A 16748-nucleotide genomic window follows, 5' to 3' on the forward strand; every position below is an offset into this window, starting at 1 on the left:
CTGTTATTCTTCTGGATTTTTCCCTTCTCTTTGAGCAAGTTACCTTAATGGGAGAGTTCTTTGTTAACCAGGGTCAATATTCATTCAACAAACATTTGCTGAGTACCTATTAAATTCAAGACAAATTGCCAAGATTAATGAGGCTGCATGTCTCAAAGGGCATGCCATAGAAACACTAATCTATGAGATGTCCTGCAAAAAACCCAAAGTGGCTAAGAGGCCAGATAAGTTTTGGCAATGGGCATACTTTGCTTCATTAGAGATTTACAATATACCTTAGTATGTTAAAGATTCTGAGTTCATTTCTCAGACTTTTTCGACCATGATACTTTTATTTTATAGTGCTTATTAATTTCGTGAATTCCATGGAACATACTTTGGAACTGTTGAAGTATATATGGAATCTGCCCTTATTGTTAAATAGAGGGAGAGAAAATAGATGTGTAACTGCATACTCTTGAAATACAGTTATAGTGTCAAAGAAGTCTAGATAAAGTGTTGAGAGGATGGGAAGATTATCTCGAAGTGCAAAAGGATCAGAAGGTGGCATTTGAATGATATATAAATGATAAGTTATACTTGAGTTTGTAGAACTGAGTTTGGAGGGACTTTCTAATAAAGCAGACAATAAAATCCAAGATGTAAAGGAGGTAAATGTAGACTGTGGAAGACAGGGGAAGAGTTTATTTGGCTGGAGTGCAGGTAGCATGCATGAAGAAGAGGAGTGGTATGTAAAGCGAATTGGGGTTTAATTGTGGAGGTCCTAAATGCTAGGGTTAGGAATTTGATTTATTTCCTGTAAATGTAGGTGCTTTGATAATAACATTCGAGATCATGTAATTTTACTGTGGTGACAATGGCTGTTTGACTTCCAGGTTAGAATTTGAATAGCCCAAAACACATTTTCACACACAAAAACATTTATGTCTCTTAGATTTTTAAACTAAGTTACAAAATCTGTTTCAACAGACTTATTGGAAAAGATCTCTCGTTCAGTTATCTGGCTCAATATATATTAAAGAACGAGATGCACAAGTAAGGACCACTCCTTTACCTTTAAAGTACTGAAATGCTACTTGTGTCGGCCATATTAGCTATTAAATAAATGTTTGTGGAACCTGTCTACCAATTACAGTGTCACATATGTGAGAAAATGTGTACATTTAGCAAACATTTTATTGAGTACCTTATCATTCCAGGTACTGGAGTTAAAAGATGTTTTGAATTAAAAATCTAGTTGGAGGAGTGAAAGGAAAAGGGCTCTGTTTCTTCTCTCAACACTACCACTAGTCTCAATACTTCACCTCTGACACCAGTTTGTGTGGGGTTTTTCCCCACAACAATTCAGTTTTTCAGCAGACACTGACTGGGTGTCCTACAATACAGTTTAATTTTGACACTCTCTACCTGGAGTTAGCATTAGATCCCACCAATTAGGGGCTCAGTCCCACAAGATGTGCCCACTTCAGGTAACAATTTCAGTCTAGGTTGTCTGTCACCTGTACTTCTGACTGACTAGCTGTAAGTTGGAGGTTCTCAGGACTCCCCTCTTCAGATTCCTAATTCGCTATAACGGCTCGCAAAACTCAGGAAAACAGTTTACTAACTAGTTTACTACAAAAAGATACAACTTAGGAACAATGGAAGAGACGCATAGGGCAAGGTATGGGGGGAAGGAATAGTGAGGCACCCTCCCAGCATCTTGCTGTGTTCAGCAACCTGGAAGCTCTCTCTCTGAACCCGTACTTTAGGGACTTTTATGGAGGCTTCATCATGTAGGAATAATTGATTATTAACTCAATCTCTAGCCCTTCTGTCCTCCATGGAGTATAGTTGGTGGGGCTGAAAGTTCCAGGCTTCTAGTCATGCTTGATCTTTCTGATGACCAGCCTCCATCCAGGAGCCCATCAAGAGTTACTTCAGTAGAACAAAAGCGCTCCTATCATCCAAGAAATTCCAAGGGGTTTAGGAGCTCTGTGTCAGAAACGGGGTCAACGACCAAATATTAGAACAAAAGCTGCTTCTAGCACCTTTATCTTTAGGAAATTACAAAGGTTTTAGGAGTTGTAGCCAGAAGCTGAGTACAAAGACCACGATATCATGATATCACAGGGAGACATTTGTTAACAGATAACACAGTGCAGTGGAAGTACAGAATCTCTTCCTGGTATAATTAGGAAAGATTTCATATAGTAATGACATATAAATTGGGTGTTGATAGATAAGTAGAAAGTGTTCAGGAGAAGGGCATTCCAAGGCAGGGATAGAAGATGACTCTGATTTGTAAGGTGAAGTGTATTCAGGAAATATTGAGAAGAGGTGGTCTCTATATATGCATGTTTTAGGTGTGAGAGTTGTGGCTCCAAACAAGGTATTGAGACCACAGGGGCAGTTTGGGGGAAACTTTGAGAAGGCTTTATAGGCCATCTTTAAGGGAGCTGACATGCCTTTTTTTTGTGGGGGGGAGTGGAGAGGCATTTATGGGTGGGTGTAGCACATTGTATTGAATCTATTTTTGGGAAAGATGCTGTAAGAAAATATAAAAGTTTAGTTGGATTTTCTCAAAGAAAGAATGTTAAATTAGGGATTTATGATCCTGTCCAATGGCTTGATGCCTTAATTTTTAATAGAAATGACCACAAACCCCATGTTTTTCTTATAATTGGTAGCATTTGTAAAGAGTGTGAAATGAATGGTTTAACAGAGCAACACCCTAGTAACCAATTATGTCACGTTGAATTTAGTATCAAGCATCTTAGTCTATGATTCATTCTTCTTACATCTTTGTTTTTGTTTTGGCAGTTTTTGCTTTTAGTTACTGTAGTAAAATAGAAGGTGAAGATATACCTTTGTCAAGTTCGTAAAATTCTAAAAGATTTTCGGGGAGGGGGTGGATTACTTACTCGTATCTTCGAGAGTCCTCTTGGGAAGACTTGGTCATTTCGAAGTCTTAGAATTTGTTAATTTGGTGATCTTTTTCTTATTATAAATACCTTTGTAGCAAGGTTGAGTATTAGAAAGCAAGTTACTGAGATTTATTTGGTTTTATAATCAGAAAGGTTTTTTGTTTGTTTTTGTTTTTGCTTTTTTGGAACTCCTATTACATTGGGATGAGTAGTAGATTTATCTTAAACTCTGTGGTAATTTGATTGCCTCTGAAGATAAAACCTGCATTTTTCTTCCAGGACACAGTTTCCTCCTAATTTTCCTTCCTCTTCACTGGTCCCTCCTGCTTTGTTTCTTTTGTTGGATCCTTTTCTCCCCCTATCTCCAAATGTTAGCATGCCCTCCTCCCTCCCAGATGACCTCATCCAGTTCGGAAGTTTTAAATGATACTTTAAAATTATATGTAGTTCCAGTTTCTTCCTGTTAATACAAACTTATTTTTCTGACTGTGTGTTCTGTGTTTTCACTTGTATATCTTATAGGCATCTCCTATATATCAAATGCAGAACAAAACTCTTGTTTCCCCACTCCCTCTTCCATCTTTCCCCAGTCTCAGTAAATGACACCGCCCACCATTCACACATTTGTTCAGCCTGCAAACCTCTGTGAGTAATCATGATTCCTTTTTAAAATTTCTTCCCACATTAATCCATCAGCAATTTGTGTGAGTACATCCTTTAAAATATCACGACCATTTCTCAGCACCCCTCCACTGCCCCCTCACAGACTTATGTCTGAGCCATTATCATCTCTTGACGGGACCACTGCAGTGTTGCAGGGTGAGTTCTCTGAGAAGCAGACTCTGAAGCAGAGTTTAGTTTGCAGATTATTTGTTAGGAAGTACCCTTGGCATGAACATCTGTGAAGCAGCAGGGCAAGGCGGCAGGATTGTGCCTGTGGGAAAAGAGCTACAGTGCTGGCCTAATGACAGTGTCAGTGGCCCCTAAGGGGAGTTCTGGGACTAAAATGACCTGTCAGAGTTGTCCTGCTTTGGACCAAAGTAGTCAGGCCTTTATATCCCCATCTTAGTCAGTCATTCCCCATGTTGGGAAAGGTATAACATTGAGGGAAGTGGCTCTTTGCAGCTTAGGGGATTCCTGAAAATACTGTGAGGTGAAGGCTGTCCGAGGACAGCACTGCTCGGAGCCAGGGCAAGTCCCTTCTTGAAGGGTGATCTGGATGACATATCACTGTATCTGCCGCAGACCAATTCAGTGCCACTAGACGCCACTTCTTTGTTTGTATTTGGGGAGCATCTCCTGCAGCATTCCATTTGGCGTTCTTATTTTGGAGGAAAATTAGAAGAAGATTCGTGGAATGAACAGCATGACTTGGGTTGCAACTCATATGCACTATTTCCTCCTCTATTTTCCATTTGAACAGCCCTCACCTTCAGCTAGTACCTCTGCCATTCTTGGTGGTTTAACTGGTTGCCGTAGCAGGGTTGCTACACTTGTCCATGTACTTTTTGAATTGGTCAAGGAAGTATTAAGAGATTCTCATGAGGAGAGCTAGGTGTCAAGCATGTTATTCCCTGTACCCATTGTTTAGTAACAGTCCTGCCTCCTCCTGATGATCAGACTCAATTGCCCCTGAATATAAGCAGCCCAGGCAGCACCTATAGTTATAATTTAACGGGACTTTTATGTTCCCAGGCAAAAATGTTCCCTCTTTGGAGAGCAAGACCTCTAACCCTGTAGACCCCAGAATTGCAGGAATAGCAAGCACAAATTGGGGATTATTATAAGCAGGACCATTTCTGATTTTATTCCTTGTTCCCAGACTCATGTGTTTTTCCTTTTGGGGACACAGCATCACATAAAGGTTTTTAGTTCATAACGTATACTCCATCTTGGAGGATAGTGCTCCATCTCTATAGAGGATTGTCTCTGAACTGGTGCTTCAGCTATGCCTTCAGCAGTCTGTTCCAGGGCTCTGTCAGACTGGTAGCTTCTGCGCGGTGTGGTTTGTAATATGACCGGTGGATCCCATGGTTACTTCCTTTGCCATAAATGGGTCCTTTGGTCTAATGTGATATGTGGGATCTCATGCCAAGGGAACAAACACTCCCTCTGAGGAGGGCAAACCCAACTCACATTGTTTCTAATTCACGTCAGAATGAATTACTTTTGCAGAATGAAAAGGGCCCAATGTAGTCAAGCCACCAGATAGTTGAGTAGTGTACTTGAAGGATGGGGCTGTTTTAGGGCTCAGAGTTGGTCTCTGTCACTGTTAGGCTAAATATTTGGCTTTGACAGTAGCTGGATCAGCCTTGGTAAGTAGGCCCTCATGTTGATGGAGCCATGTAGTTTCTGTACTGTTTGCTCTGTTCAGTGTGCTAATGCTGGCCGGAGGCTGGCTGATGTCAACGGACAGAGTCAGTTTGTCTACTTGGTTGTTTAATTCTTCCATGGTGGATGTCCTCTGGTAGGTTTTAACATGTAATACAAAGATCTTCACACTTCATGCCCACTCTCATGTTCCATCCCCATGACTCTACCCCAGACGTCCCTGTCTTCAGTCTTCTAATCGTTTTCCTGTGATTGCCAGGCCCTTTGCCTTTGTCTGTGAGTTCACATACTGTATTATAACCTCAGGTCAGTTCTCTGTCCACCCAAGGGAATGACTAGCTATATTTCCTGAAGCTTTGTCTATTGGGAGGATGTTTTTCTTGCCACTGAATTTCAAGGCCATCACCTCTAAGTGAAGTTGCAATTATAGCTGCTGTCTGTTTTCAGTTGGCACCCACGTGCCTAGCCAACTCTCCATGAACCAAGCTCAGGCGTTTTCCTTCTCCATCCGCTGGTTGGAAAAGATCCCACCTAAGGCCATAAGTGTGAATTGAGGGAGGGATGCTAGTGCAATAGTGGTGGAAGACATGGGAGTTTGAGCTATCTGCTTCTGCAGTTTGCTTTTTCATCCTGTTCATGTTTTGATTTTGGGTTTACCACTTCCACCTTATGATGGATAGTTTTTGGGTCACTTGTCATTAAGTGAATCTATTAGACCCCTGCTCATGCTGTATAGTTCCGGAGACATGGTCACATTGTGTCCTGTGGTCAGGTGTGCCATCTCGACTAGGGTCCAGTGGCACACCAGCTGTTTCTCAAAAGATACATAATTCTCTGCTGCCGATGGCATGATCTTATTTCACAATCCAGGGATCTGTGCTGTGATTATCCCACTGGGGCTTACCATAATGCCCGTGACATTGTTTCTCAACGCTGATACCTTAAATACTTTAGTAAATACTGATTACTTTAATACAATAGGGTCTGCTAGGTTGTATGGCTCAGACAGCAGAGTTGGCGTCACGGCCCTCACTTTTGCAGAGCCTTTTTGTGCTTTTGTGTTACCTGATAATATGTGTTAGAGCGTGTGTGGAATATGCTGCCTCCAGAACCTGAAAAGGCCTACCAGGTGTTGTGTGTCCTTCCTTGTGGTGGGAGATCAAAGAATTTATCCTTTACTTTTGATGAGATGTCTGGTATGCCCCTGACTACCTTACAATTTTTATTGATCCAATGTGCCCTTGAATCTTTGTATAGTGTATGTCCCACTCTCTGGAGTACGTGTATCTTTACTCCTCCAGTGTGCTAGCCGCTGCTTGCTTATTCAGCCCAATTAGCATGATATCAATGTATGATGGATGAATAAGATGTTCTGCAGAATGTCTGTATGGCACAGATCGTGTTATAGTAGAGGGTAGGGGAGATCACAAAACTGTGAATGTATACTGTTGTCAGTTCTATGTTCTGATTCTCTTTGTTGATAGGAATGGAAAAGTATGTAACCGCCAAATCATTGGCCATATACCATGATATATTACGTTGGTCGATTTTGAGTTAGTTACCCTCCAGGATTTGTCTGATTTCTGCAAAACCCAGACTGATGAATTAAACGAGAAAATGATGGGTAACATCGCCCCTGCATCCTGATCAATGATGGGTAACATCGCCCCTGATCAAACTTACAGCCCTTGGGATAGTTGTCTGTTTTTAAAGTTTTACTGATACACGGCCTTGCCCATTTGTTTATCTGTGGTTACATTTGTATTATGGCAGAGTTGAATGGTTGTAACAGAGACTATATGGCCCACAAGCCTAAAATACTGTCTGCCTCTTTAAGAAAATATTTGCTGATCCTTGTTTTAGAGCTTAAAAAGTAGCACTAATTTTTGCCATTACACTTGACTTACTACACTGAGTAGAGAGGGGCAATTTCAGAGACTTCTATTTGGACTTCCCACTGTAGTAGCCCTTATTGTATAGACCAAGTGCCCAATATGATGATAATGATGATGATAAAAAGTACAAGGTTATATATCATACGTTGGTCTTAATTGTCACCTCTCTCTATATTCATTCCACATGCAGTTTCTTTGATCTTATCCGTGCTTCTCAGTCCTCTAATGGGTTAAGCTCTGTCTTCTCTTTCCCTAATGGTCTAGAAAACTATACATTCCATTTTTGTCTGGCTGATTTTTCTTCATTCTTCTGGTCTCATCTTAATTCTGGTTCTCAGAAAATTTGACTGTTGCAACACCCACTTCTTGCTATTTCTTCCATCCCTTACTGTCTTCCCATCATCTCTGTTTCTGTTATATACTTTTAGAGATACAGGACTTTTCTTTTCCTCACATTTATCACAATTGTAATTAGTTATTTCTGTAATTACTTACTTAATGTTGGCATCCTTACTTAGAAGATTATTTCTATGAGGCCTTGAATTCACTATTATTTCTTTGAGGTCTATTGAATTCACTTCTGTAGTCTATACTGCCTATCACAGTGCCCAGCATGTAGGAGATGCTCAGTAAACATTTTCTGAATTAATGAATATCCCGGTTCCATCCACCAACTACCTACTGAGTTAACAAGCCACTCAGCAATTTTAATACTGAAGTTTGTGCATGCATTTTTAATTTTACTTATCAAATACTATTGTATTCTTTATATAATTTTTCCTATTAGACTGTGAGTTTCTCAGGGGTACAGTTTGTGTTTTATACATCTTTTTATTCCAAAGCCTAACAGAGTGCTTGGCACTGGCAATTTTATTATTCAATGAATATTTATCAATGAAAATGTTTTTAAAGTACAATTAACAAATGGGAAATTTTATAGATATAAGAATTTAAACTGGAATCACCAGCAAATGCTGCTGATTAAGTTACATGTTAAGTGGGAGGCAATATATGGTATTTATTTGCATGAAAGAGGGTAGTATGGGAAATATGTAAATTATCATGTATTATAAAAAATACATTATCAGCTGATGGTTAACATTTGAATGTTTATTTTCTTTTTTGGCCCTTCTACTCTTATATTATTTTATAATTAATGCTTTTTTCCTGAGAAAATTTAGAAAATTTTGTATCCTGCCTTTTTCATTAGATTTTATATGTGTGAGCATTTTTCTCATTTCATTAAATTTTTTATAACATGATTTTAATAGGAATGTAGTTTTGCATCCTGTAAGTTTACTGTAATTTTTCAGTAATAATTTGTTGAATGTTTAAACAAAGTTTTCAATACTGTATGTAATAGTCAATAAACATTCTGCAAAAATTTTTGCTTTCATATCTGCTTTTCCTTTAAAATTTTAGAAGTAGCATTACTGGGTTAAAGAGTAAGAGAATCTGTAATACTTTTAATGTTACCTAAGTGTTATCTATTGCCCTCCAAAAATATTGTACCTGTTAACATATCTAACATAATGGGAGTGTGAATTTCATACCCTCTCTTGCATTACATATTATAGTTTTTAAAAACTTTGTCATTTTGTGAGATAAAAGTGATAATTTGACCTTATTTGATTACTAGTGAAGTTGCATACTTTTTCATTTTTCTTGACCATTTGTATTTATTTGTTATTCTATAAATTGTGTCCTTTGCTCACTTTTCCAGTTTTAACTGGTATTAGTAATTTAATTTCATTTTAAGTTCTCACATAGTAAAACCTGTTTCACTTTTGTTCTTAAGTTACTTTCTATGAAACTTTTTAAAGAACATTTATTTTGTTAACTAGGAGCCTTTTGTGGCAGATGAGTATATTGAACGTCTTGTATGGAGAACCCCAGGAGGAGGCTCGAGAGGGGGATCTGAAGCTTTTGATCCTAAAAGGTGAAGTAAAAAACTTGTTTTCATGGACCTGATCTAGTACAAATTTGTAATTGGAATAGATGTGATTTGGAATTCCTTTCAATGTTCATGTAAAGGGATTTTAGTTAACAATCGGTTATGAAAAGAAACAAGCATTAGAAGTTTGGGATTGATTCCCTCACCCCCTTTACATTCCTTTTATTTTAGAGAAGAGCTTTACTTGGTACGAGGGAACGGATTTTGTCACATTATAAGAATCTAATATTTTCTCTAATTAGTAATAGAAAGAGTTGGTGTTACCTTTAAATAAACCTTTAAATTACCTTTAAAATAAACACATGTTGACTATATTGTTTTAACTATAGTTGTAAATTGGGGGAACAGAAAGTCACTGTACCCTGGAATGCACAATATTATTTTTATGTTGTACATTTGCCTTTTGACTGTTTCTTTGAGATTGGTTTCTATTCTGGGGGTTATTGGAGATTTTAGGTGAGGTTTTCATTCATGCCAGAGATAATTCCTAACAAGATGCTGTAGAGTTTAACATGATCATCCTTAGTTCAAGAAATGCTTGTTAATACCTTATTTACAATTATAAGTGAACTGGCTAGTTTCTAAAATTAATCATATGGATTGATGCATATTCTCATTTTTATCTATTAGGTTATTAGAAGAATTTGTAAATCATATTCAAGAACTCCAGATCATGGATGAAAGGATTCAGAGAAAAGTAGAGAAACTAGAGCAACAGTGTCAGAAAGAAGCCAAGGAATTTGCCAGGAAGGTCCAAGAGCTCCAGAAAAGCAATCAGGTAAATAAATGTTTAGCTAAGTAATGAATAGTTTACATACGGTATAATATATTTTTCCTTCTGGTTTTAAGTTCTTAATAAAAGTCTAGTCAAATGGTAGTAACTTGTTGAGGTTTGTCTCTATTGTTCCCATGCCATGGGATAAAATGTTAATGAATTGTTATCAGACACTCTGGGCACTGGCTTGCAATTGAGTGTTGATTTGGGATTACAGTGCTCTCTTCTTAGGATGGGGTGGTATCTACTGCAGTATTGTCCTTGCTTCCCCTCTAACAATGCAAACTTGCAAGAATGATACCTTAGCCCACCTGTATCTTTAGGGGCTCATTATTAGCTGCAATATTTAGGGTAGTCGTTTGTATTCTCATTTAATCATAAAACAAAGTAATACGAGACCAGCTATTGCCTGGGTCAGGTTTTCCCTAGAGAAAACCTAGTCTGGGAAGTTTCATAAAAGTCATTGAGGTATGTGTCCCAGTGAGAGTTCTATTGTAACTGTGGGACAAGCGGATGCAGAATTCTTCCTTAGTCCATTTTGGAGTAGAACCAAATTACTAGACTGGCCCTGGAGCTAAGTAGACTTTAGCCCTTTCTTAGGCCCTAGACTTAATCTGGAACCTCCAAACCCTGTTCCCAGCCTGAGTCTGATCTGAAACTTGATTGCCCTTTATAACTGTAAATTTGAGGAACATTGTTTAGCTCTGCTGCCTCCTGGGGGCTGTTTGTTCTTTAGTGTTTAGGGATTAGCAAACTGATCTCTGCTCAGATTTCATTTATTTAGATTCCTTTAGTTAAGCATATATGGCTGTGAGAAAATGTTTAATAAAGTACTCAGTGATTTACGTAAGATAGAAAATGTGTTTTTAAGTAGTTAAGGTGATAGATTCCAAATACTTCTAATGCAATTTTCCCTTGATAGTAATAGTAATAGCATTAATAGTTAATCTAACAAAGTCTGGATCCAATCTGCTCTGCCAAATATTAGCTGTGTAATCTCAAACAACTCAGCCTTTCTGTGCCTGTTTTTTCATCTACAAATAAAATACGTTGTTGCAAGGATTAAATATGGAAATACATGTAATATGCTTAAAACAGTAAATTTTTGCAGTTTATCCCCCTCAATTTTAGATTAGAGCAAAAGTACCATACTAAATTATCAGCAATTGGTTATTGGCAACTCTAAGGCATTCATGGTACAGAATTTTCACCTACCATAGGACAATCAGTGACCCAGGGAAAAGGGGCTAAGAAGTAATGTACCTTTGCCTCAGTAAAAAAAATTGCTGCGGTCTTCTGTTTTCAAAGCTGGGCAAAAACCGTTTTACCTTATTTATAATGCGTTGCTCTTTAAATATTTAAAATAAATTTTTGTTAAATATTATTTTTAATCTATGTCTTCTGACATTTTGGGCTCATTTTAGTGTAGTAGCAAGTGAGTTGTTCAGATGACTGGTCCCTTTTATTTCATTGTTTTCAGAATCATTTAGGAGTAAATGTTGCTAGAAACTTTGTTAAACAGATGAGTAGTAAGTAGCCATATTGTTTTGTAGATTAGCAAATATATTCATGATAAAATATGATTTTAATAGTTAAAAATGTGAAGTCTGCAACTTTGTTAAAAAGTTTTCAGATTATGTGATGTAATGGGTATGAATTGTTTTTGTGTATCATCTCATACATACAACTTCTATGTTACCTTTAGGTAAGTTTGATAGTAGTGACGAGTTAGTTGGTGGTTTCGTTTTTGATAGACATCAACTTTATAAACTAGGTTCTGTCATTGTATTTTATGTTTATGCACATTTTTTCTAGGTTGCCTTCCAACATTTCCAAGAACTAGATGAGCACATCAGCTATGTAGCAACCAAGGTCTGTCACCTTGGCGACCAGTTGGAAGGGGTAAACACACCCAGACAACGGGCAGTGGAGGCTCAGAAATTGATGAAATACTTTAATGAGTTTTTAGATGGAGAATTGAAATCTGATGTTTTTACAAATTCTGAAAAGGTAAGCACTGTCAGAAGGATAAAAGCAAATTACAGCATTAACAACAATATCCTAATTATAAACTACAATTATTAGTTTCCATAGTCAAACTTCAAATTACTGAGTAGCTGACTTATTACAAATTTTTATTGTTCTGAAATGCAAAGTAGCGCACTTGCCTACGGATTGCTGATGAAGTGTTTATATTCAAATTTTTAATTGGGTTGCTTGGCATTTTTGTTGATGAAATTATATGTGGCTTAAAAATGCTGAGGTATCTGAATTAATGAGTGTTTCTTTTCTGTAATTGACTTTTAATAGTAACAGAATTTCTATTGTTTTTGAATAGTTACATTCCATTGGATGAGGGGGTGGTCTGACCTAAATCTTTGATAAGTTGAAGTAACATTTTTGTTGTTGTTTTTATTCACTTAGCTTAAAGTGGGATAGATGCAGCAGTATGACCCGAACTATTTTCATGAATTTTGTTTATCCTTTTTGGGTTCATAAACTCAGAGGAAACTTACACTTCTGCTTTTAGCAAGTTGAACTTTTTCAGAGTAAACGAACTGTAAATTTCATTGGGAAAGGATTGTGGCATTATAAAATCATAAGATTTCAGTGCTGGCAAAGCAAATGTTTATGTTTTATCAACTCGATACTTCAAATGTATTCCTGTTGTTCACAAAGTTGTATTTGTTGTGGATTTTAAAAGAAAATTGGGGAGGGTCTGTGAACATACTACTATTTTCAAATATAAATTTGTTTTGTATATACGTAAGGGTTTTTAAAATTTTATTGCTTTTGTTTTTTTAATAGATAAAGGAAGCAGCAGACATCATTCAGAAATTGCATCTAATTGCCCAGGAGCTACCTTTTGATAGGCAAGTTTGTTTCTTAAGTGCTAATTTGGATATATGGTGTAATTTATAGAATAAAATTGTATTTTTCCCTATATGATTTTGCTCATTAATTCAACGAGAATTTATTGAGTACCTCCTTTGTACAAGGTGCAGTATACAATAGTTGATTGGAAAAATATGGTCTCTTAATACTTAAATTTAATAATACATCATGAAATAATTTCAATCCTTTTTCCTTCTAAAAAAATTGATGAAGGAGAATTTTGAAATTGGCTAAAGTGAGAGTCTGAATTTTCATTTTTTGGACTTTGATCACCAGGGTGGGTGGGACCATTCAGCTGCTTTTTCCTATCTCCAGATGAGAGTTCTTAAGTTTTGTGGGGTCTTAGGCACCTTTGAAAAACTGGTGAAAGCTATAAAGTTTCTTCAAAAAGTTTAGGTACACACTGATTTTTGTATACAATTTTATGGAGTTGTAGACTTTTTATCTTATCCACAAACTTGTCTCTAGGGACTTCAGGTTAACCCCTGCTTTATCCTAAAAGAAACATTGCTGAAAAGCAAATTTTTTCATGATTTCCTTTAGTCTGTGGAATGTCAGATACATTAATAAAATCTTGGTAGTAATAGTTCCCCCATGTGAATACCTGAAAGAAATAGGTCTTCCTTTATAACAGACAATATGTCTGTTACTCTTTTGGTAATACTTGATGATCCTCTGGTACAGGTAGAATGTAAATGTGCTGCTATACTTAATGCTTGACCATTGTGTCCCAAAAATAGAGATTGAATTTCTTACCCCTAAAATATATCTTAGTTTACTCTGAGCTTTGTGTCATCATAAAGGATTAGCAGTAATGATCATCTTTCATTTAATTATTATTAATAATCTCATACTTGCCCAGCATTATCAGTAATGATTTTTAAAGTCACCCATAAAAACCTCTCTAATTTTATCTCATTTCATAGTTGGACTGTTTACTCAAGTGGGTAAAATGTGTGGCTCACAATAGGTGCATGATAATTGTTGGCTACTTCTCTTACCCCCTCTTCATCCTATTCTTCCTCTGCAAAACACACATGCATGTACTCATCTCCTTCCACTTCTCAATTACAGTTACATGCACTTCTTACAGTTTTGTTTTAGCCTGTCAAGCAAGCCTTGGATTTGAATATATATCCTAATCAGATTTAATTTTTTCACAAAGACCAATATGGCCTTACATGCGTCGGTGATCTACCATGCCTTTGATATAGTCACGCCCCGCATAATGTCGTTTTGGTCATCCAGGCACCACATATACGATGGTGGTCCCATAAGATTATAATGGAGCCAAAAAATCCCTGTCACCTAGTGATCTTGTAGCTATTGTGACAATGTAACACAATGCATTACTCACGTGTTTGTGGTGATGCTGGTGTAAACAAACCTACTGTGCTGCTGGTCCTATAAAAGTATAGCACATACAGTTATGTACAGCACATAATACTTGGTAATGATAATAAACGACTATGTTACTGCTTTATGTATTTACTATACTATACTTTTAATCATTATTTTAGAGTGTATTCTTTTTATTTATAAAAAACTTGCTGTAAAACAGTGTGCTGTTACCCCAGTAGCAGCCTCATGTATCATCTTGTTTTTACCCAGTCTTTTGATTGCATCATTTTCTCTTGTATTGTTTTGTAATATGTTGTACAGGCTTATAGACTAGGAGCAATAGGCTATACCATATAGCCTAGCTGTGTAATACGCCATCCCATTTAGATTTGTGTAAGTATACTCTATGATGTTTACATAACGGCAAAATCGCTTAACAATGCATTTTTCAGACCCTATTCCTGTCATTAAGTGGCACATGACTGTGTATCAATTTTGTGTAACTCTAAATTTTTATTACTTGATTCATCTATCTTTGGCATATCTTTTTCCAGCCACTTTCCTCTCTCTTCAAACTCATTACATGGGATCTCAACATTAATTTTCTATAATGTGCATTCCCTTTAGTATTTTCAACTTGAAAAAATTCTAGTGTATAATATGTGTGATGTTTTCATTTCTGAATTTGCAAAGATTGAATGATTAATCTGCTAGGCACATTGCTGTGTCCTTCTTATGGCTTCTATTCTAGTTTTAAAATAACTAATTTTATATACTTTTTATCATTGTTTTTGTTTTTAATAATAATGGAACGTTATATGAAAAAATCCCAGCAGAGAGGAGATAGGCAAATATCAAGTGAATTTAAAATGCCAGTGACTATGAGTCGGGACAATAACTCAGTGTTGGGGCTGGCTGAACTGTTAATGCCTCATACAATTCCTCCTGCTTTAACAAGGGAATTGGTTTCTCAATGTGAATTTTCTAAAGAACCAGCTCCCCCATCTGAATTGCCCAAATTCAGTTTTGTCACCTGGCATGCTTCCTGTCAGTACTCTTTCTGTCTGGCTTTGTCTTTTTGTCTTTTTTTATGATGACCTTTAGTACAGAGGGTTCCCATAGATCCCCAAACCCAGGTTCCCTTTTTATTAATATTTTATATTACTATGGTATGTTTGTCACAACTAATGAGCTTCATTGGTTTTTATCTTTCAGATTTTCAGAAGTAAAATCCAAAATTGCAAGTAAGTGGGGTTCTAGTTATTTAACTATATTGAACAGGTAATAAAATTACTTGTGTAAAAGAAAAAAAAATAGTAAAAGTAGAGATAGTGGAAACAGTAACATCCTTCTACCCTGTCCCTGAGTTTGATTCCTCTTCCTTGAAGCAACCATTACCAGTTCTTGGGTTTTCTTCCAGAGTATTTTATAGATATTTAAGCACAAGACATAAATCATGTATATATGTATAGAATTTAGTTCTACTATCCCCATTTATTTAAAAATAATTGGTAGCATTTTATACCAGTAGCTTTATGCCTTCTGTTTTTAATTTAACAGTGTATCTTGGGGATTGTTTTGTATCCATACATATATATACTAAAGCAGTTTCTTTTTTTAAAAAATGCTAAGCTCATATGAGCATTTTAATACCTATTTAATTCCTTATTAGTTTGATTCTTGTTAATCTTTGGATTCTATTTTAGGCAGATCATTCTAGGTTTCTGGAAAAGCCATTATATTTTCAGGCTCCCATGGTAGCCTGAGTCACTGTTTTGGAGGCTATTTTGCATGGGAGGTTCAAAGAACCACCTATTTCCCCAAAAGTGTTAGAATAAGGATGACATAGATAGTTGGACTTCCTGGCAATGTTTTTGATCACTGTAGGTTAGTCCAAAGTTCATTTGTTCATTCCAAACCATAATAGCCTCAAAAAGGTAGTAAATCAAATATCACATATTATCTTAAGGTGAAATTTGGTGTTAAATGCACCATTATTCATTGTAAAGGCATCTCAACTCTAGTAAAGATTTCTGTATTTTTCCTCATTCTTTCCATAGTTTCAAGTTGAAGATTTTTCCTTTCTCTTGCTATTAGAAATGACATCCAGGAGGTTTTCCCAGTCAGTTGCTTTTTATAGTAATAGTTGTAAATGACACTAAGATTATGGGAGCTCTGCTGTTTTGCTAGTTGGGAAGATTTTTGTCTTGAAAATACATATTTATATACCATAGTATATTATAGAGGTCTAGATTCACTGCCTGTAATATCACATTGTTTTTGTAATTCTTCCAAAAGAAGGCTAGATCCACAGTCATTATATTTGTAAATAATTCATATATTAGTAAATAACTTGGATACCTTGTCTGTCTCATTGTAGCTAATGACTTTCTTCTTATTTTTAGGTAAATACCATGATTTAGAATGCCAGCTAATTCAGGAGTTTACCAGTGCTCAAAGAAGAGGTGAGATCTCCAGAATGAGAGAAGTAGCAGCAGTTTTACTTCATTTTAAGGTAAACGGTAAAAACTAAACTGATGATTAGTCTTCAAGACTGAGGAGATTATGTGAATTCTATATATTATAGTCTCTGATTTCCTCTATTACAATGATAATTTTCATTGTTTTGAATAATTTGAATGTACATTTCA

The 16748-nt window shown here is 36.4% G+C and overlaps 1 protein-coding gene across 1 annotated transcript in view; it reads left to right on the forward strand.

Moving 5' to 3' along the window:
- EXOC5 (exocyst complex component 5) overlaps window positions 1-16748 on the forward strand; it is a 40262-nt gene that overhangs the window by 3006 nt on the left and 20508 nt on the right. Inside the window, exons 2-7 of the mRNA XM_019725787.2 lie at window positions 8977-9071; window positions 9717-9864; window positions 11677-11871; window positions 12670-12734; window positions 15313-15341; window positions 16503-16612. Of these exons, the coding sequence (XP_019581346.2) occupies window positions 8977-9071; window positions 9717-9864; window positions 11677-11871; window positions 12670-12734; window positions 15313-15341; window positions 16503-16612 (642 nt within the window). The remainder of the gene's footprint in view (window positions 1-8976; window positions 9072-9716; window positions 9865-11676; window positions 11872-12669; window positions 12735-15312; window positions 15342-16502; window positions 16613-16748) is intronic.

The sequence above is a fragment of the Rhinolophus sinicus genome, linkage group LG03 (genome assembly GCF_036562045.2).
Source record: "Rhinolophus sinicus isolate RSC01 linkage group LG03, ASM3656204v1, whole genome shotgun sequence".
Classification (NCBI taxonomy): domain Eukaryota; kingdom Metazoa; phylum Chordata; class Mammalia; order Chiroptera; family Rhinolophidae; genus Rhinolophus; species Rhinolophus sinicus.